The sequence below is a fragment of the Eschrichtius robustus genome, chromosome 3, assembly GCF_028021215.1.
Source record: "Eschrichtius robustus isolate mEscRob2 chromosome 3, mEscRob2.pri, whole genome shotgun sequence".
Lineage (NCBI taxonomy): Eukaryota > Metazoa > Chordata > Mammalia > Artiodactyla > Eschrichtiidae > Eschrichtius > Eschrichtius robustus.
Window position 1 is genome coordinate 54,794,801 of NC_090826.1, and position 22,310 is coordinate 54,817,110.

Consider the following 22,310-nt stretch of genomic DNA (forward strand, 5'->3'; position numbering starts at 1 on the left):
GTTTGGTTTCTTCAGCACTTTGATTAAAAGATCTTCCTTTGAATTCCCCTTCTCCCAAAGGATCGAAACATGATTCTGGGCAAGCATGGGTTCTTTGTGAACCCTTCAGACTCTGTGGCTGTCATTGCTGCCAACATCGTCAGCATTCCATATTTCCAGCAAACCGGGGTCCGCGGCTTTGCACGCAGCATGCCCACCAGTGGTGCCCTGGACCGGTACGTCTCTCCATTCCCTTGGCTCCCGCCAGGCCCTTCACAGTGCTGGGAACACCCTTCTTCCTTTTTCACCTAGGGCATCTAATGCATAGTATGTGCTATGGAAGTGTTTATTTTATGAAGGAATGGATGAACTTTTTTCTGGATTGGTTGTCCCCCGCTCTGTGCTCCCTTAGGACCCTGCATTTCTTCCATCCTGGCACTTATCACACTGTGTCCTGATAGCCTGTTTACTTGACTATCTGCCCTGTTAGACTAGAAACTTCTACAGAGAAAAGAATGTCTTATTCACTGTCCTAAACTCTTCCTGATCATGGTGTGCCTCACACACACACACACACACACACACACACACACATCATTTTTAAAAAAGAATGATTGAATGTTAATGAATAAATGAATGCATAGCACTTCGTTGTAGTCAAGACATCATTCTAGAAACTCACTTTCCCTTAGCAGTGTACACAGAGTTTGGGTGAAAGAGCAGTTTGATGTAAGATAAGTGTTTCAGCAGAACTTTCAAAAAACATTCCTCATCCAGCCCCCATCAGATGCCCATACACACACAAGCATAGTAAATGTTCATTTATCCAAAATCTGAGTAAACGTAAAGCTGAAATAGTTAAAAAAAATACATTCAGTTTTTGAGAAAGACGGTACCAGTGACAGTAAACAGTTGATATCTCTGACTTGCTTATTTATTGATTGATTATATTTCATCTCACTTGCAAAGGCTTTAGGGTAGCTTACGGGATCACATCTAAAACATCTAAAAAATATAAGTCATAAATGAGGACCAGCCAGGGAGAGTATTAACTAGACCATGTTAGGTGTCCAATAAATGTTTCCTGGATGAATAGATAAAGAACAAGCGAATGAATAAAAGGTCGAGGCCAGGGAGGAAAGCAGAATGTATGTATCTAGGCGCTTACAATCATAATTAATATTAATTGAACATTACCTTATGCTAGACACTAGATATGTTTTAAGTCATTTAATTCTCAGACCGACCCCATGAAGTAAATGCTATATTTAACTCCTCTTTACAGGTGGGAAAACAAAAGAACAAAGAAATTAACTAATTTGCCCAAGGTCACCCAACTAGTAAATGATGGAGCAGAATTTGAACCCAGAACCTTTGCTCCCAACCACTGAGCTATACAGTAGTTTTCTATTTCGTGTGTGTGTGTGTGTGTGTGTGTGTGTGTGTGTGTATGTGTTACAGAACTAGTGCTGACTTCAGCTAACAAAGTAATGGCTAACATTCATATAGTAGTTTGTAGTTGACACAGCGCCTTTTTACATTCAACATCTCAATTGATCCTCATAGCAGTCCTTATTTTAAAGAGGAGGAAACCAAAAAAGTAGTTAGCAGTCTTGCCCGGGACCCCACAGCTACATCAGAGCTAGAATTAGAACCTGGTACTTCTGCCTTCACATCCTCCATCTGAAGTCGTGAGCTGGTGTGTGGCCACGCTCTTGTACATTAGACTGATCAGGTCCTGAAATACCTTCTGTGTAATCCAAAACAGTTTAATTCCAAGTTCTGAAAAAATTGTTAATCCACATATAGAATCACAGTGGAAAATACCTCACTACCCAGAAAAAAGTTCATTGTACTTTCACAGGTTTCAAAATCATAGATCTAATTTTCCTCAAATATTAGAATTGAAATATGATATTGTGTTGCTAGTGATAAGACAAGCATTTTGGAAAGCACATCTCACTAAAAGAGTAAATGAAATGTAGGTAACTTTTCCTGTTCAAAGGGCAAGGGATTAAAAAAACAGACACTCAAAGGTTTCAAATAGGCTAAGGATAACATACGGAGAGGTAAAAGATATATTGGAGGGGACAGGGGACCATGCGTCAGTGTGGATGCAGCTGGTGCACACGGGAGACCACAGTGGGCACTGCCCTTGGGGGGCCTTCCAGGGAAATGAAAGGAGCACTGACTGGGCAGCTGGACAGCAGGCATTGGTCATCCTGGCCGTGTGACCTTGTGCTGATCACATAACATTCCGGGTCCTGTTTCCTTCTCAGTAAAATACTGACCTCCCGGACCCAATATTCTATGTCTCTATGACTATAGGTGCATCAAAACATCACTCTCTTATTCACTATGGAATGGTTATAAATACTGTCTGTATCCAAAACATGTGGGTTTAAATGGCCCCCCAAACAGCCTTGCCCATTTTGCCACTGTTGCTTCTTCTAAAATGTTAAACTCAGTGACCTGAATTAATTCTTTCTTCGTCCTCTTTTCCCCCCCTCCTCTGACTCCACATATAATAGCACATTGTGTGCAAGTTTTCTCATATGATTTTTCACCAATCTTAGAATTATGTGTACCTCTGAGGAATACTAAATGGGACCCTTGATACAATAATGGTTGCTGTTTTCCATCCCTCACATGGCTATGCTAGCAGTCCTGCTGTGATGTAACTTTGATTTCATGCCTTTGAAGGGTGGCTAATGCTGCAAAGATCACTCTGTATGAAACCCCAACTGGCTGGAAGTTTTTTGGGAATCTGATGGATGCAAGCAAACTGTCCCTTTGTGGGGAGGAGAGCTTCGGGACCGGTAAGTGTGCAGTCCTGAGCCACGGATTTCTTTCCTGTAAATGCTACTTGCAGTGAAAGCTTAGACTGCTAAAGGCAGCACTGAAATAGCAACAGTAGCTGATGTGTCCTGAATCAAGATACAGCTTATTTATAACAACCCTGATGGAGTGTACACATTTGAAAAGCAATGAGCACATTCTGCCAGGGAGGGCTAATTTTACTTTCAGAGGATCACATCTACTGAGGCAGGAAGTTTGATCCTTGAGTCTGTGGAGATTAAACAGAGTGATAAACACATTTTTCTTCCCTCGGTGGTCAAGGAAACCTTTATAAATGTTTTCATTTCTAGGAAGAAATATGGTGGAGCGAGTCGGTTTCTTGTTTTTATTTAAGAGAAGGTTTCACCACAGCATTACATCTTCCTCTTTAATAGGCACACGTTTTCCGTAGCAACAGGTTGTGATTTATTAAGGTTAAGTGGAGGGAGACCATTAGGGTGGGACTAAGTTGCTAGGTGATCAAGAAGTTGACGACAAGGACTTATATGTAAATTGTGGTGTGATGAAAGAGTAGAACATGGTACGCTTTGGGAGATGTCCCAAGACCCCTAGATCCCACTTTCTATGCTCTCTCTCCTCTTCTATGTCTGTCCAATATCGACCTGAATTCCCACCTCCATGACCTTTCCTGTAACCCACCCTACATCAGTCTCTTTCTTTTCTAAACATTCATTCAGGAGTGTGGCCCTTTCCCTCGTGTTGTCTCCAGCAGCCAGGTTGCAAGGTACTTCAGTGTCCCTATTTCCTCTCCTCCTATTTCCTCTACCCAATATTTTGAAGTAAAAGGACCAATCTTCTGGGTCTTTCAGTACTATTCTTCCATCCTTTAGCAAAGAAAAGATCAAAGTCTAGCATTCTATCCGCCGTGCCATTAAGTTGCAAGTCATGCTGGTTAAACAGACTAGAATGCTGATTTCTTTTCCTACAAGTCCTAGGGCAGGGTGGGTAGAATGAGCTGGTAAATTTGAGACACCCACTGACAAAATTCTAAGCGGTTTAATACCCTTGAGGGAGTGGCAATACTTCTTGGTAATGAATTGGCTTGATGGAATTGGAGAGTATTAAGGAAGATGGATGAGTCTGGGGGGTTGAACAATGTCTACAAAAAAGGCTACATGATTTCCCAAAGTTCTAGGTCTTTGGTAAGAGGTAACAAGTCTACTGCTTAGTCCTTTCCTACCTCATAAAGTATGGATGGTGCCATGTTACTCCATGGGATACTAGATGAATACCCAATGGACCTGTGAGGTGGTCTTCTCCCATGAAATCTCCTCATTGTTATCCAGTGCAGACTTGGTGTCAATCATTCTTCCCTATGGATGAAGCTGTCTTTGAAGGCAGGCACCATGTCTAAACCTTTGGTTTCCTGACCCCATGTACCTATTTCAGCGCTGAGCCTAGCGAAAAGAGAAAAGTCTAGAACAGGTCTTTCCAGGGTGTTTGGATGTGTGGAAAGATACTAGTTCCATGAAAGAGTTCTGAGTTCAATACAGATTGGGAAACTTGGAATACACCTTTCTGTCTTGGATATTCACGATGATGTTATCATTTGAAGATTCTAAAACATTCTGCTATAAGGAATCCTTTTTGTACAGTTTTACCTAAGCATAGTTAACTGGGATATCTCTTTTTTGTGGTATATCTAGTACCATATTGCCCCACAGACCCATGTGGGTAGCATTGGTCAAGGTGGGTCAGAGTCCTAGAGCCAAGTAGCCAACCAGGTGTTGACTGTCTGGGAACAGGCCTGAAGACAGGACGGCACAAGCTGCTCCTCCCGTGCATGACAGGCCTTCAGATGCCAGAGGGCATTTCTCAGGTCCTCTCTTCTCTGGCCACCCATCCCTAGTCCTCCAGTCATCCCTCACTTCACGTTGGTTATATACCCAGCATGAGTTTCTTGATGCTTCCCCGTTCACCAATGCCCTTTGAAGAAGATCATGTCTAGAACTGAGCCCAAATCCTCCAGGGTTGACCTGACAAGTAAAGAGTAGATGGGATGACTATTTCTAGAGAACTGGACCCTGTAGTTTTCTTGATGTAACTTTCATTTATGTTAGCTTTTAGGACATTTCATAATACTGTTTAGCCCATGTAATGTTGTAGATAATTAAACCCCCTTAAGCTTTTACTTAGGAACATTTGCCAAGAAAAGTCCCCATGTTACGTTTGTGGAACTGATTTCTTTGAACCCAAGTATTAGATTTTAAATTATTTCTTGTTGAAGCTTGTTCTTATTTGTTTAGTTATTAACCCACTCATCAAATACTAAGTACCAACCATGGTTTTATCTTCCCTTTGATATCTTTTATATCAAAAGAGAGAATTCATCATAAGAACAATCCACAAACTCATTCTCTCTCTCTCTCTGAAAAAAAGACAATTGTTCTGCAATGTTTCTGAGATAAGCATTTAAAAAACCAGGCTGCATAGCCATGGGTCTTCACTGCTGAGTGAGTGCAGCTGAACTTATTTAACTGAACTTCTGATCTCCTTATTTATAGAGGAGTTAATTTCCACCTACTATGTCCCTTGTTGGCAAATGTTTCCAACGGTTCCTTTGCAGAGCTTCTCAGGATGGACGTTAGTGATTCTACAAGCTTTGAAATATTTGAATTCTGTAGCTTAATTGAGTACAGGGTCACTTATTTGTGTATTTTTCTAGGCGAGGGCAGAGGCAGTTTCTCAGGAAAGCCTCCCTAACCTTCCAGAGTGGGTCAAATCCCCTTCTTATTGGACTTCATGGCACCGCATACTTCTTCCTTACATGTATTACAGCTGTAACTTTACAATTATTTATGATTACTTGAATAACGTCTGTGGGTTCCACTAGATTGTAAGCTCCATGAGGACAGGAGTCACATCTGTCTTGTTCTCTGTCATATCCCCAGAGCCTCCTATAAATCCCAGAATGGACCAGGTGCTCAGCAAACGCTTGTTGAGTGAATGGGAGAACACGTTCTTCACTTGGCATCCTCCATTCAGACCAACAGAATCCTGCTGTTGGAGAGGAAGGAACTTTAAACGTTATCCCACATAATTTTCTGTGTGTTGCTGGAGTCATAAATAACCAGTCAGTGCTCTTCTGCTTAAACACTCACCTCCGTGGAGAATGCCCACCTCACCTCTGGCTGCCAGTCTGGGACTCTTGCGGGGACTCAGCATCATTCCCACTCCATAGTCCAGAGCTGAGGACCCAAGGTCTTTGTGAGACGAGATGACCTTTCATGAAAGAAAAGGAGAAGTTTACTGGCAAAGAGGTGCATAGGAGTCAGACTTCAGAACTGGCTCACCAAATAAAACAAACCACTAGCATTTAAAAGCACAAGCCACAATATGACTCTTACCAAGTATACGTTAGTCTGTTCATGGTGGAGAAACGGCAACTGTCTCAGATGATTACTGTAGCCACCAAGGCTATGACACTTCCTCAGACATCAGCATTACAAATGCCAGGGATAAAGGTGTTTTTCTTAGGGCACCAGAACTAGACAGGGTGAACCTGTTGTTTTTGGTTGATCTCATGGAGCAGTTAGTTTCCCCCCTAACTGTGGATGCTGGTGCACGTGTTCATGCACAAGGGTGGAGGGAAACCTTGAATTCTTGGGAGATTGGGAAGGAAATAGAAAGTGACGTCACTGAGTAGAATAGAATGTCACTGCTTTTGAAACTCTTCCTCGGGAAAAGTGGGGGGTCTTGGGAAAGAGGGATAGGAAACCAGGTTGAGGATTGACTTGGTATCATGTGGAAATATGCCAGTAAATTCTGATCTGGTTGGGTCCAGAGGTTAGCAATGTTTTTCCCCCATCCCATCTTGAAAAGGTCCTAGTGATGATATATTATATAGGAGTGATATCTTGAAGAAGTACAGCATTCATGCTTTGCAGATTTCTTTTAATTTTAATTTCTTATGAAAAGTCCTTCATATTTGTACTTCTTTTCATCAGCTCATTCCTCAAATGTTTATTGAGCTTTGACTGTATCCCAGATACTGAATTAGGCTCTGGGAACAGTGTTAAGCATAACCTCCCTGTGGAGGACTCCGTGGAGGCCACATTTGGGGAAGGAAATCGGACCCCGACCAGGCTATTACAAGAGTAATAGAAAGTGATAGAAACTGAAGTACAGGATGCTCTGGGAACTGTATAGTCAGGGCGCCTAACCTGGTTCTGTGGTGTAAGGGATTAGATGTCCTATCTACTTCTCTGCCTGCCCTGATTTGCATACCTACTGAGTACATTTTCCTGTAGGTTAAGCCCCCGCAGGAAGGTTAGAGCATCCCGTCTCTGGAAATTTCCCAGGCAGAACACCCCAGTAGAACTAGGCTGATACCCTAATTATAACTAACTCAGTTAAACTGTTACCTGCATGTCTGTCTCCCACATCTGTACATCTGTGCTCATCTGTGAGGGCAGGGAATGTATCTTATTCATCTTAGTATTTTCTCATATACTTGGAACATGGTAGGCACTGATTCAAATTTGTTGAGTATCAAATGGAGTTTGGGTTAAGACACGTTTCCTGCCTGTCAGGCGCTTACCAATTTCCTCCAAAGGAAACAAAGTTCCAGGGGCAGTCATGAAGCAGCGCAGGATGAATTGATAAATGGAAAGTTTGGGGGTTGCTGAGGAGGAGCCCCCTTGAAGGCCGGAGTGGTCTGGAAAAGACTTCCTGAGGAGCTTATCTGCCCTTTCACAAGGAAGTCATTTGTGCAATGGAAGCCAAAGAGGACAGCACTGTGGACAGAGCAGGTCTGCTGGACCTCCCAGCCAGTCAGCTGAGGTCTGGGCATTCTCTGGGCAAACCTGTATTGAGAGCTGACTGCACGCCAGGCACGAGCCGGGGATACAATTCTTGGCGTAGGTTGGGGTAAGAGCAGACAGGGTGTGATAGAATAGGGGTAAGGACAGAGGGTAACAAGTAAGGCATCCTAGATAAGGAGGAAGTTGAAAGTAGTTGCAGGAGATGTTAGCCAGGCTAATAGGTATATGTGGGGTGGACATTTCCAGGCATGTTTAGGAGATTGAAGGAGAGATAGAGATGGTCAGAGAAAGAGAGAGAGACAGAGAGACAGAGGCAGACAGATGGATGCTAGGGTTTTCAGAGAACTCTGTGGAGCTTTTTTTCCGCTGCCGTGGTCCATCCACAGGCCTTGGCCTGGCAGAGGCAGGAGCCCAGGCACTCCTGAGATGCTCATACTGGTAAATGAAACCTAATCCCTAAACTATGGGCTCCTGGCTCCATGAACAAAGGTTGACATTTTTCTTGGCTGAGACCAGAGTGTGCCCTGACTGAGCAGAGTTTATACATATCACAAGGTGCTGATTAAGCCAAAGTCAAGTGACAGGTGTTTGAAGATGCTGAAAGGGCAGAATCCCCATAGGCTTCATTGGACTAAGCATGAAAAGACCTGAGGCAAAACTCCTGTCAGCTAGGATCAGTGGTGCTTGCTGATAGTTTTCCCTTTCCTTACACTTCAGTGGGATTGGCTTTTTTTTTTTTAATTAAAAAAATGATACCAGTAATTCACATTCATAATAGGAAAAAATTAGATAAGGAAGAAGAGAAAAGCACTGAAATCACACTGCCCAGAAAAAAAGAACATACTGGGTTATATTCCATTTTCTTTCCCAGTATGTAGAGTTAAGGGACGTTATTTTTGAAAGCTTAATGAGGTAGTAGAAAGTGTTAATTTTCCCTAAAACTTTTTTTATTTTCCCTTATTAATAATGGTATCTTGCATTTATATTGTACTTAACAATTTATAAACTATTTACACTCTATCGCAGTTAAGTCTTAAAATTGGGTGAGAAACGTGGCATTATCCCCATTTTACGGTTGAAGAAACTGAGGCTTGGAAAAGTTAAGTGACTTGTCCAGATTCAAGCAGCTTATAATTAAGTTTCAGATTCAGGTTTTCTGACTCTTAAGCATAAAACATTTTCCATTGAACAACAACTGCCACAACTGCAAAAACAACAGTAGCTTGAGAAACACATATGCACACCATTGCCTTTTTTCACTACTAACTTGTCATCATTCATTAGAACCCTAAAGAAAATGAAATTTACCCAGACTTCCTGAGTATTAGTCAGAGTTACCTAGAGTTTTGAGACATCCAAGGTGATTAGTGAGATTAATGAGAATTTTCAAAGAGACTGGGGATTGTGTAAATGGAATAGAATATTTATTTCTATTATCCAAGCCAGATTATTTGTTTATAATATTAGGTGTGTGATTTAGTTATCTCCAGGTAACTTGGTCAGAGTTGGGTGAGATTTTTAGATTTTATTGTCATTTCTACATAAAGGAAAAAGCCAATTCATTACTTAGAATAGGAAAAGCACAAAGGAACACTGCCCCCTATGCTTTCAGTCCAGCCACATCCCTTCCGCCTCCCCCCACCCCACCCCCAAGAAAAAAGAAAAGAAAAAGGAAGGAAGGACAGAAAAACAACCAAGCCTAGGGGCTCACAGATGAATAATTCCAAGCTGTACACTTCTGTCATGAATTCTCAGTATACTGGGGAAGCTGCCAGGATCTTACTGCTCAGGGTAAACTATTGCCAAAACATATCATCACTTGCAAAAGCTGTAGGAGCCAGAGAGCTAACTTTCTGTTCCTTGAAATAGCAGTAAAGGCAAATAAAAGTCCATAGCTAATAAAATTAGGTTAACATTTCTTAAATTTGTTATATAAAGTGCTAAAAGTATTGCCTGATATTTCTAGTTTGCCAGCATCCAGGTTTTGAGAACTGCTCTTTCTAAAAGTAGTGTCTTACTGAAGAGGGACTCTTTTGGGGGAAAGAGTTGTATATTTTTACGAACCAAAAAGAGAAAGAGAAGATGTTGGAGTAGATTATTAATTGATTAATTCATTTATGAACTCCTTCACAGTTAGTTATTTAATATATTCCATGTGCTCTGCTAGCCACCAGACTAACTTACAAGGATATAAGAGATGTCTCCAAGACATACATGGATAGTGGGGTGAAAGGCTCATAAATAGATGGCTGAGGCTCAAGGGGTATGGCACCGCATCACATGTTTTGAGCAGTTGCTATACAAGAAGAACAAGTAGCTCGTCACTGTCCAGGGAAGCTGGGAGCTAGTCTCAGATAGGAGAGGACATTTGAGCTGGGTCTAAAAGGATGAAGAGAGGAAGGAAACAAACTTACCTCATGCCTCATCGCCAGCATTGTGCTAGATACTCTCACAGTTGTAAGGAGAATAAGACCCAGTGGGAAGTCAAGAAGGACAGAGAGGTACATAAAGAAATTCAAGGCATGATAACATGCAAAACATTATTAGAGGGATTGTATCGAGCCCCATTCAGAAATCAGAAAGTAAAGCTCAATATCGTCTGCCCTTTTTAGAATAAGGAAGTTAAAGGCCAAAAAATGAGAGTTCTGTCCCCATCAGGCTCTTGGGAAAGGGTCTCCATGCATAGAAGCACATCCAAAGGAGCCAATTTGTTATTTTTGATAAACAGTTTAGCAAGGACCTTAGCAGGAGACAGATGTGCCATAGTTTATTTAACCAAACGCCTTTTGGTTAAAGAAAGATATCCTAGAATTGGAGTTCCTGGATCCACAAGTAAGTCCATTTTTAAGCCTTTCACACTTTTTGCCAAATTGCTCTCTGGAAGGACTGTACCCCTCCCAGCAGCAGCATGTTGGAATCCCATTTCCCTTATACCTCCCCTGATGCTAGGTGTTCTCATTTTTAAATCTATGGCCATTTGTCAAACAAGCAACAGTTTGTTATTGTGGTTTTAACTTTAATTTGTCTTCTTAAAAATAATACAACTTTTTATTATGTAAATTGGATTCTTCGATGAATTGCCTATTTATGTCCTTGGCCTGTTTTTCTATCGAGATTTTACTTTTTTCTTATTAATATATAAGAACTTTTTCTATATTGAGTGTTTTAAATATCTACTTTATATTGCAAATGTGTAGTTTTGTTTTTTTTTTTTTTTTTTTAGTTTACCAATGGCCTTTTAATTTTATCTATAGTAGTTTTGCTGATAGAAATGCTAATTTTTAAGTAGAAAAATACATAGATTTTTTTTCTTTATGAATTCTGAATTTATATGTATTTGCCATCCCTAAGATTTAAAAAAATTATATATATCTTCTAATATTTAAAGGTTTTCAGTTTTTATATTTGAATGTATAATTCATCTGGAATTCTTTTTGTATGGTGTTTTATAGGGAAAAAACTGATTTTTTCCCAACTGTTTAGCTAGTTAGACAAATACTACTTAAAAAGTAATCCATTCTTTCCTACAGCCTTAAAGTGACACCTTTATCATTTATTCAAGTCTCATATGTGTTTGGGTCTCTTTCTGGGTGCTCTCTTTTGTCCGTTAAGCTACCAGACTATTTTAGTTATTAAAAATTCACAGTGGTCATGTTCTTTTGTTTTTTCCACTCACATTCATACTTCATAATTGATACATCAAGTTCCACCAAATTATTCCACTGACATTTTTATTAGCATTTGCCTTAAATTTCTAAATTACTTGGGAAGCATCACCTTCTTTTCAATAGTATGTGGCTTTATTCAATATGTGGTTTCTTCCATGTATTCAAGTTCCTCAGTAAAGTTTTATGACTTTTTTGCTTGGGTCATATTTACTGTTGAGGAGTTTATTCCCAAGTATTTTGGAGAAATCACGTTTCTCACAGCCGCATGCTGTCCCCCTGACCAGGTTCTGACCACATCCGTGAGAAAGACGGACTCTGGGCTGTCCTTGCTTGGCTCTCCATCCTAGCCACCCGCAAACAGAGTGTGGAGGACATCCTCAAAGATCACTGGCAAAAGTATGGCCGGAATTTCTTCACCAGGTAAGCCACAGCCTGGCTGGGTACAGAGGTAGCATGGGGAAGTGGACAGAGAGAATTCTCATGCATACAAATTCTTTCCTGTCTTAAGTGATAATAAAACCTGAGTTCCTTCAGCCTCTATCAGTTGGGGATTTTTAATATAATTCAGTCAGGGTCGAGATGAAGTCAACTTTTATGTTAGCCATAAAGAACGAGGCTTAAAATTTTTAGTTAACATATTCAAAAGAATGAATGTTTTGTCAGCCTTTTAAATGTACCTATCAGGTGGACATGATAATAACATTGGATTTGGATTCAGAAGACTGGATTAGAATTTTATTTCTGCCTCCTAGTAGATTGGGAAGTCATTTAACCTCTTTCTGTACTCAGTTTTCTCATTTGTAGAAATGGAAATAACAGTCTAGCTATTGAGTGGATTAAATGAAATATGAGTCTGAAACTGTTCTATAAACTCTGGGACACTGAAAGTATGGAAACTTTTTCTGAAATTATGGAAACAATTATGCTTAGTCTAAATCAACTTTTCTGACTCATTAAAATAGGTCCCCAAAGGCTGTGTAATTATCAATACTTCATTCATTGATTCAATATATATTGACTGTGTATCTACTTTCTGCCAAGCACTGGGGATTCATCAGTGGACAAAATACTTAGAATAGTTAGTAAGTCTTCTTTACCATACATACTTCTATTTTTAAGAAGCATTAACATTTTTTTCCAGTTGTACTTTTCACTAATTTTAATTTGCCTTTCCCCCAGTAGGTGTAAAAATCTAATAATTTTTTTCCTGAACCTCACTGTTCTAATTATGGAAAATAAATACGAGGAAAAGCATATTAAATAAATTATTTATGTAAGAAATACAAAGGTATTATTTCTCTGAACCTCAGTTGCCTTCTCTATAAAATAGGTGAGTTAGACTAGAGAATTTTAAAAATATATCACAGATTTAATGGTCCATGATCTTTGGATAGTCAAGAAAGAATTCAACCTTCAGGAACTTGGCCTCCTTAATCAGAATCCTTTTTTTTTGACTTTGGACAAGTATATTGCTATCTTCCTCCCTCAGGTTATTCTTTTGTGGAAGGTATAAGTAGTATCTGCCACATGGTACCGCACAGTAGCCCTGGTAACCAAGGCAAGGATCTCTACTTTCTAAGAACCAGAAAAATCTGGTAATTCAGAACAGCAGTCATGAACTCTCTAGAGCCTAAAGGATCATGAAGGCAGGACCATATCTGTTTTTGTAATCCATGGTTTCACCAAACACCAATTCATAGTGACATCGTGTAAATATGCTTTGAATAGATAAATGAATGAGTTAACAAATGAACAGTAGCCAGAGTGGAATAAGGCTAGGAGGGTTTGTTCAGAGAGGGTCACTCTAGAATCAGTTAGGAGTCTCCATCTAAAATCTATCTTAACATATTTTTATTAATTTCAAATAACTGCTAACCAAGTATTACAAATAAAGTCCTCAGAACCTGAATTTATGGTTAGTTAAGACTCCATTATACCCTCCATTTATTTAACAAAAGTGCTTTTTGCATGCATCGTTTCACATCAGCTTCAAAAACAGTTATTGATAAGGCAACTGAGATTCTAAGACATGAAGCAGCTTTCCCATAGTTGCACAGTTAGTAACCAATAAAGGCTGGGTTCATAGCTCATTCTGTCTGATTCCAAAGCCCAGATTCTTTCCATTATACCCCTCTGTGCCTAGGATTTATAGAACATTTCCCTCAAACACCCAAAGGTCACAGATGTAAAGCACAAACACCTGGTTGTAATTTTTTGCTGTTTATCATTTTAACTGGGGGAAAGAGCTGACTTCAGGATTAAGGGGACTGCTGTCCTTGATTCATAGAATCCTGGAGCCAGAATAGTTGGCCTTAATTCCCTGGTATTTCTCATGTCTCAGAGGTGTCTGCTTGCACGTATCATATTTGTTTCACTATTGCAAATAAATATAGACTCTGCTATCTTGAGCCGCTAAAAAAAGAACTCTCTCAAGAGGGTGTGTGCCACTAGGACAAGAAAAGCCACCTGTAAGAGTCTTTAACCTCATAAGAAAGAAGTCAAGAACAATTCTTGGAGGAAAAGTTTAAGAGTCATAGAATTTCATTTGTGATGTACTTTTTTTTTTCTTGGCCCTTTTGCATCCACACCAGGCCTCCTCTGTCTGGGTGAATGCTGTGGACCGGAATCCACTCTCACTGAGAGGAGGGAGGCATTTCAGGTGTAAAGAGTTAGGGCTTAAAAAAAAAAAAAAAGAGTTAAGGCTTGGCTCCTTCATTTGGTCAGTGAAGAATTGGCCTTACTTGAGGAAGCTCCTGTGGAGACTGGAACTCTCCTTAGCCAAAATCTCGGCAGCCTCAGGCAGGTCCCAGACTGGGAGCCTTCCCAGCATTTATCCCAAAGAAGCTCCAGCAGTTTGGAAGAGCAGTGCCTGAGTCATGTGTGCCTTTATGCAGATAACATTGCTTTTGTTTCTACATCCTCAGGATGTGGTGATTACATGTTAGATAATATCTCTCAAAAGCCTTTGAAGCTTCTAAGAGCTTTATTCTGTAGAAGAGCCAAGATGGGAGTTTTCTGCTTATTCAGAAGCTCCTAACCCTTTCCTGAAACCCTCCAAACCCTTCTTTTCATCCCTCGCCTGCTGCATCCCCAGAGAATGACACGCTCATATTTCTGCCAGCTTCTTCTGAAGTTAGATGGTTTGGGGGAGGGCCAAACAAATGCTGTAGAAAGTGGTGATATAAGTTGGTGTGATCTGAAGTCAGCCCACAGGCCTCAACTTTGTGATTTCTTCCAGGTATGATTACGAGGAGGTGGAAGCCGAGGGCGCAAACAAAATGATGAAGGACTTGGAGGCCCTGATCTCTGATCGCTCCTTCGTGGGGAAACAGTTCCCAGTGGGAGATAAAGTTTACACTGTGGTGAAAATTGATAACTTTGAATACAGTGATCCGGTGGATGGAAGTGTTTCAAGAAATCAGGTAGGAACAGACATATGTGCAATGTGGGAGAGAAGCCTCGGAGCTTTGTCTCTGAAATCTCAAGAGAAAAAAGAAAAAGGCTTCTTGGTCATTTGTCCTTTGCTGCCCTGTTTTCTCAAGTGGCTTTCTGCTAAGTCACACATGATTTGCACAGGTACTTGTAGGGAAAATGGTTTTTGCCCTGATTCTACGCACACCCCTATGCCCTCATTCTGGGATTCTTAGTCTAGACTCCAGAAAGACTTTTACATTCTCCAGAATTCTATGCAAGAGGTCATGTTGAATGTGTGCGCAGAAAAGAGCCCTAGAATCTTAAAAAGATGGAGAACTGCTGCCTTAGACCTCAACCTCCTTCTTCTCTCTCAAGAGCTTGTAGCAGAATGCCGGCGTGGCATGAGAGTAGCCTCTTCATAGACATTTCTGTGATATGTTCTGATTTCTAAAAAAGAAGAAAAAAATAGACAAGCCATTTGCAGACTTAGAAACATGCACTGTTATTACCTGTAGCACGTGACTCGCAGCCGACCCTAACACAGCAGCGCGTAGGAGGACATCACAGTTGAGACCCTGGACCGTGTCTGGATACCTACAGAACTGTTAGCGTTTCCCTCACTGGGCGCCAGGCACCCAGGGTGTAGGCTGGGTCAGCCCTTCTCCAGGCTTCTCACTAACACCCGGGCCCAGGCTCCTCTCTCCTCTGGTTCTGTTCTTGTTGTCACAGAATGGACTCATAACTTAGAAACAGAGATAATAAAGAGGGAGATAAGATTATGCTATAGCTGTCCAGTTAGCTTTTTTTCTGATCCAGACCGAGATTTTTGGCTGGGTCCTTCTCAAGGCATCTAACAGGCTTTGAAGGAGTTGGGCTGCAGGACTTATTTAAAGTCTCTCTCTGGAGAGCAGGTAGTGGACAAGTGGATGGAGCATGGCCACAGTGACCCTCAGTGCCTGAAGTCTCCCTTTATCAGAATTCTGGCCCCGTGGCTTTTCTTCCTTATGCTTTTTCACCATCTGTGAGAACTTTGGGTCTAGTATGGATGATCGTAAATGATGTCTGAGATAATTAGAAAAAGAGAGGCCTGGGGTGGAGGAGGGGGGTGGGTGTAGGAAAGGGGAGGGTGGGGCCCAGGGGGTGGCAGAGCAGAGCAGAAGATTTTGTGGTGAAGCCTTCAGAGAGACAACAGACCCTTAGGCAAAGTAAGCCCCGACTCTGCGCCGCATCCAGCATGCACCAGGAGGGAGGGGGGTTGCTGAGGTGTGCCTGGGAGGGGCATCGGCATGAGCACGGGCACTGTGCTCTCTGCTCAGAGGAAGAAGTCAGCAGCTCCACGTTTTGTAATCAGAAAGTCTGAGCATTTAGATGGAAGACCGGGGAGGAGGGAAAATCTTCTGAAGTAGATATAGCATCTGCAATCAAGTGAAAACAATTTAGAGGCTTCAAGTTGAAAGTTGTGGGAGAAGGAGGCCAACCCTGGTATGTGTCTAGAAAGCAGGAAATGGTAAACGGGTATTAACTGCATCCTCCCCATGTTGACTAAGTGGGAATGTACTCTGTGTATTTCATCTGCTGTCTTCAGTGCTGAGTGGCATGGTTAAACCCTGGATTGGGTCTGGTGACAAACGGTAGATGAGAGGTAGTATCTTTCCTTTTGGTTAGGCCATCGGCTTATGCAAAGTTCTTTTTATGGAAGAAGTGACAGACTCATCAAGACTGAAGGGTCTTCAGATAACTGTCTTGCTCAGCCTTCTTACCTCAAGAGTCCCCAGCCTTTTTTCCCTGAATCAAGATTATTGAGGACAAAAGATGCGGCCAGAGAGGGAAGGGGGAGGGCAGGAGATAGAGGGGCGGGGCTTGGCATTGCACCCACATGGGCCCTGCTTTGAGTCATCAGGCATTGGTGGAGACTGACCGCTGGATCTGGCTCAATAGATCGGAATAGGGGGCTTCCCTGGTGGCGCAGTGGTTGAGAATCTGCCTGCCAATGCAGGGGACACGGGTTCGATCCCTGGTCTGGGAAGATCCCACATGCCGCGGAGCAACTAGGCCCGTGAGCCACAATTACTGAGCCTGCGCGTCTGGAGTCTGTGCTCCGCAGCAAGAGAGGCCGCGATAGTGAGAGGCCCGCGCACCGCGATGAAGAGTGGCCCCCACTTGCCGCAACTAGAGAAAGCCCTCGCACAGAAACGAAGACCCAACACAGCCATAAATAAATAAATACATAAATAAAATTAAAAAAAAAAAAAAGGTCGGAATAGCTGGCCCTCTGCCATTTGGGGCACATGGCCCCCTGTTCTATTTTGAGGCTCTCCATCAGTGTTATGCAAAGAGTTCTTCCTCTGTTCCACCTGAAACCTCCTCTGCTCTGGTTTCAGCCCATTCTGTCCGTGTTTCCCTCCTGATCTGGAAATCGGATTTCCGTATCTAGCAGCTTATTTATTTATTAACTTATTTATTAGGCTTCAAGCTAGAATGGTTAGTCCATAAATCACAGGGAAGTGGGATGGAGAGGGCAGGGCTTGTGTCAGCCAGCCTCTCCAGGATCCTGTCTCCCGCCTGACCCTGGGGATGCTTCTCCCCCATGAGCCCAACCCCCACTGGCTGGATGCAGTGGCAGGCTGACCGAGGGCAGACTCACGGGGCTCAACTGTGGCCGTTTCTCAAGGATCTAATCCTCCGATTGAACAAGTACGGGTGAAATTAGATCTCCAAATGGACCCCTCATAATTTGTCAGCCTTCAATCTTTCTTCCGGCATGTGAGGAAAAAAGAAACTCTGTTACCTTTCCCAGGGCTTGCGGCTCATTTTTGCAGATGGTTCTCGCATCATCTTTCGACTGAGCGGCACCGGGAGTGCAGGCGCCACCGTTCGACTGTACATCGACAGCTATGAGAAGGACATCGCCAAGATCAACCAAGACCCCCAGGTAATGCCCAGGCCCTGTGCCCCGGCTAGTTCTTTCTGTTGGAGGGAAGGGTAGTGGCTCCATTGCGCCTGTCATCACAAGCCGTTTCTCAAATGATCAGACAGGTGGGTTCACTTTCCTCCACGTCTCCTTCAGTGCATCAGAAAACAATAATAGCTAACAATTATCTGAGCATTTTCTATTCACCAAGCTCTGTTCTAAACCCATTACCCAAATGGATATACTCATTTCATTCTCAAATCTGTTATTCTTATCTATTAATATCCCTTCTACAGATAAGGAAACGGAGGCTCAGAAAGGTTAAATAATAGTTAATAGGTTCACACGCCTGGTTAAGTGGCAGATTCAAGAGAACTAATCTTTAAAATCAGCCCCTGATCTGGTGTTCTGGTCTGTCACTGATTATTTGCCACTTTGCTTGGTCTCATCCCCTGCCCTGGCAGAACACACAGTGGCTCTAGATTTGGTCGGGGCTAGGGGGTAGGCAAGGAGAGACTGTTTCATGGCGCAGAAAGAAAGGTCTTTATGGGAGAGTCTTCGGACTTGCAACCTGTGTTTTGGGGTCCCAGCCCCACCCAGAGTGTCTCCAGAAGTATGTTAGAGTGAGGAGGGGCCCTGGGAGCCAGAGGTGGAACAGAGAACTTGGAGGACAGCCACCCAAAAGGGGAAGCAGGGACGCACAGGGGAGAGTTTCCCCACGTGTGTTCCTTGTTTTGGGAACTGCTCCCCACCCAGAGCTCCAGAGCCAAAGCCAGTTTAGGAAGTGCTGGGGTACGTCAGCCCCGTCTTGGCAGCTCACAACACACACCTCGCCTTAGAGCTCGGAGCAGACTTGCAGTACAGATGCCTGTTTAAATAATGTTCGCCATGTCTATTCTCCCACAAAGCCTTTTTCCTTTTAACACCAAATTAGAATCCTGTGAAACTCATTTGGAAACCCCTGGCATAGTGATTTTGATCTCTCTAACCCATTTTGGAGTTAGATCTTGTTTTAAATTCAGTTCCTTAATAACTGTGTGTCCCTGGGTAAGTCTTTTCAATGTTCTGAGCTTTGGTTTCTTTGTCTGTAAAATGGCAGAATGCTACTTACCTCACAGAGTTGTTACAGGGATTTAAGGAGATGATGAAGGCACAATTCTGAACACTGTGCCTGACATATGGAATTAGCTTTTGAGGAAAAGTGGCTCTTACAATTGTTTTTATTACAAAAAGAGAGAAATGAGAGGATGCTTCACTTTTACAGTTTTTCCGGTGGCCAGGCATTAGCTCCAGTTATCGCCAGATTGCTGTGGTGTTGAGACATCCCTAAAACTAAAATCAAAGGCAATGGTGTCTACATTGTAGATCCACAGAATAATAGAGCAAGAGCAAAAGAGGAAGGAAGTTGTGTTTCTCTGTCTTAATACCTGGCACATGGTAAATACAAAGAATGAGTGAGAGTTAAGTTTCGTCTGAACCATAGTCCTCAGGGAGTGGGAGGGCCCTGAAGGATGCAAGGTGCCCACATGCCCAGGTATACCACCATTCTATCTGGGGACGTGCCTTTCCCTACTCTAGAGCTGCTGGGCCTCAGCCTGAGCACCTCATTGGGACTGTTGGAGCCCCAAGGGGAATGGCAAGTGGTATGTCAGTGTGTGCAGTGGTTCTCCAACTTTCTTCCAGGTGTAATGAGTTGGTAGAGATTTGGATGAGGGAAAGCAACAGTGGTCAATAGAAAATGTACTACTCTTGGCTCTGCCCTTGAATCACTTGGTCAAATCACTTCACTTCTTTGGGTTATCAGTTTCCTCATCTATAAAATGGGCAGTTCAACTAGATACATAGTTTTCTTTTTTTAATATTAAAATATTTATTTATTTAAGCAACAGCAGAATTCTTTTTTTTCCCTTAGGTGAGAGGTAGATGGGAGGGTGGTGTATTTTGAAAAGACTTCTTTGGGTAGAGTGTGGGAAACAAATGGGAGGATGCAGAAGCGGATGCTGAAGCACAGTTGTTCCAGGTCAGAGGGAGGGCTTGGTTTAGCGAGAGCTGTGGCACTGGGATGGAGAGAACTGGGTGACAATGGGAGAGAGGTAGAAGATAAGTCACTTAGGCTGCTGGTGGGTTGGCCAACAGGAATGCGAGGCAGGAAGGTGTCAAGAGTGGCTCCTAGTCATTCATTTGCTTTATGTACTAGATCATTGATGGAAATAGGGAACGCTGGAACTAGTTTTTTTGTGAAGAAAGAACATGTCTTTGTTTTTAGACTGATAGAGTTTGAGGAGCCTTTGGGTTATCGGAGTAGGCCATCAGACATGGGTCTGGAGCTCGAGGCCTACTCAGCGCTGGAGCTATGGATCCGTGTCTAGAGAAAGTGACGGCAAAGGTTTTTCTCTTTGTGTCTCCCTCAGGTCATGTTGGCCCCCCTTATTTCTATTGCCCTGAAGTTGTCCCAACTCCAGGAAAGGACGGGACGCACTGCACCCACTGTTATCACCTAAGAAGACAGGCCAGATGCAGTACATCCCTCCACCCCAGGCCTTCCGAGTCAACTGATTGAAGAGCATGAACAGAAACAAAGTGTATTCCCCCGGCTTTTTAGGATTCGGTTTTTCCACTAACCAGTCATTGACAAATGGTACAATTCCTAGGCATTGCCAATTGATATGCCCATAGGAGCCATGCGGGAAAGAGAAAAAAAAGAACCCAGGGGCTTATACTACTGTCAGTTCCTTTTTGTGTCCTCGTGCGCGGCTGGCGTGTGGGTGTCTGTCTCCTTAGCACCAGGTCCTGTTTACACTACAATGGAAGATGGAGGTTGAGCATCAGCTCCTGAGGCTAATTTCCGTCCTTAGGATCCACCTGTGAAATGACAGTGCAAGTTCCTTTCTCCTTTGTGAGCCTTTCCCCCCCATTTACTGTTTACATATAATCCAGCAAAATGCAGTTTCTGGTGCCTTCTCTCCAATCAGTTCTTTCCTCAGAGTGAGACGTACTTGTCTACAGAGTTCTGCCTTGTTCTGCAGCGTAGTCCCCTTCACACAAATATTTTGGGATGTTAAAGCAAAATAAGCTACCATTTCTTTATGTCTTTTTTTTTTCTTACAAAACGCTCTTCTGATTTCAGAAAGAAACCAGATTTTTTTAGAGGGGGTGGGTGGTATTGTATTTTGTTTGGATGTCCTAGCTAGAAAAAAAATGTTGTCTGTGCTTGGTTTAAAATTAGACTCAGGAACTATAATTTCAAATCTTAGCAGGGTCAGCTGAGCCCTGGCTCCTTCTGAGGTGGATAAATTAAGCTCGACATGGTTAACTTGGAACAAGGAGAAGGAAGATAGTTGTCAGGAGATCTTAACTAGCAAAGCACTGCCTTGTGCCTTGTGGTGCTGAGATGCCACCCTGCCTGTTGAGGGGACAGAAGCAGAACTCTCGGAATCTGAGAGCAGGATTTCTGGCATTTGGCTGGAAATCTTGAGCCCGTTGGCATCTTATTCATCTTAGACTATATTCAGCCCACGAGCGTAACTTAGTAGTTAAAAGCATAGTCTTGGGAGCCAACAGACCTGAGTTTGAATCCCACTTGAGACCTTGAGTGATCTTGGAATGTCATTCTCCTTATCTTTAAAACGGGCTTGAAAAATAGTTCTAACTTTGTAGGGTCATGGAGAATATAAAGCGAGTGGGTCTGTGAAAAGCCATGGGCACAGTATCTCATTCATGGTAGGTTATCAAATAAATGGGAACTAGGATTATGTTTACAATATTGTTTCTAGATTTTAAAGAATCGGAAAAACAAAAACTATAAAACAAATACTTGAAATGCATTTTATGGTTTGGAAGGCACTTCCCGTAGTCACCTGCCGTATGGACTGTTCCAGAGAGACAGCCCAGCTCTGCACCCCTCCCCGACCCAGGGTGGAATCCCCATTCCGGGTGGCAGGGTCTTTATCTGGGGTGAGATTTCCAGTGTTGCCATTTAACAAGGGAGTCCAGCCCAGCAAACAGAACTGAGCTTTGACAATGATGAGGTGAAGATGAATACTTACTGAACATTAATCCTATGCCAGGCACTGTGCTGAGTGCTGTCCATATACTCTGTAAATGCTCCCAATAACTATGAGGTAAGTACTCTGAATATCCCCACTTTACAGATGGGGTTCAGCTCATCATCCAAGCTCGCACCACGGGAGGGTGGTGGCCTGTCCCCCGGCAGGGCAGCCCTAGTCCTACATGGTTTACCAGTGCTTTGTGTTGCCTCTAGTACTAACTGGCTACTTCTCAACTACTTCTAACAGGTGGAAGAAAGGCGTGCAAATGCCCCTGTATTTTGGTGATTAAAGGGTGATGCCTTGGGTGCCAGAGACTCTATTAATTTTGGCATTGTTGTCCAACCCCTACGCTGGGGACTTGGATACCTGGGTGTATCAGTCAGCCAGGAAACACGTGTTGACCACCTTAAGTGTGAGATGCCTTGGGAAGGAAAGGATGTGTAACACACAGTTACCGCCCTCCAGCTGCCTGTGGGACTAGCTGGAGGAATGGAGTCCCACACAAATAGAAGGCTGTGTAGGACTCATAGACGTAGAGAACAGACTTGTGGTTGCCAAGGAGGAGCGGGGGAGGGAGAGGGATGGACTGGGAGTTTGGGGCTGGTAGATGCAAACTATTACATTTCAAATGGCTAAACAACAAGGTCCTACTGTAGAGCACAGGGAA

The 22,310-nt window shown here is 42.8% G+C and overlaps 1 protein-coding gene across 1 annotated transcript in view; it reads left to right on the forward strand.

Moving 5' to 3' along the window:
- PGM1 (phosphoglucomutase 1) overlaps positions 1–20,540 on the forward strand; it is a 54,056-nt gene extending 33,516 nt beyond the window's left edge. Inside the window, exons 6-11 of the mRNA XM_068540037.1 lie at positions 61–215; positions 2,683–2,798; positions 11,554–11,689; positions 14,508–14,691; positions 17,481–17,615; positions 20,006–20,540. Coding sequence (XP_068396138.1) covers positions 61–215; positions 2,683–2,798; positions 11,554–11,689; positions 14,508–14,691; positions 17,481–17,615; positions 20,006–20,095 — 816 coding nt within the window. The 3' untranslated portion in view covers positions 20,096–20,540. The remainder of the gene's footprint in view (positions 1–60; positions 216–2,682; positions 2,799–11,553; positions 11,690–14,507; positions 14,692–17,480; positions 17,616–20,005) is intronic.
- Positions 20,541–22,310: the final 1,770 nt, after the last annotated feature.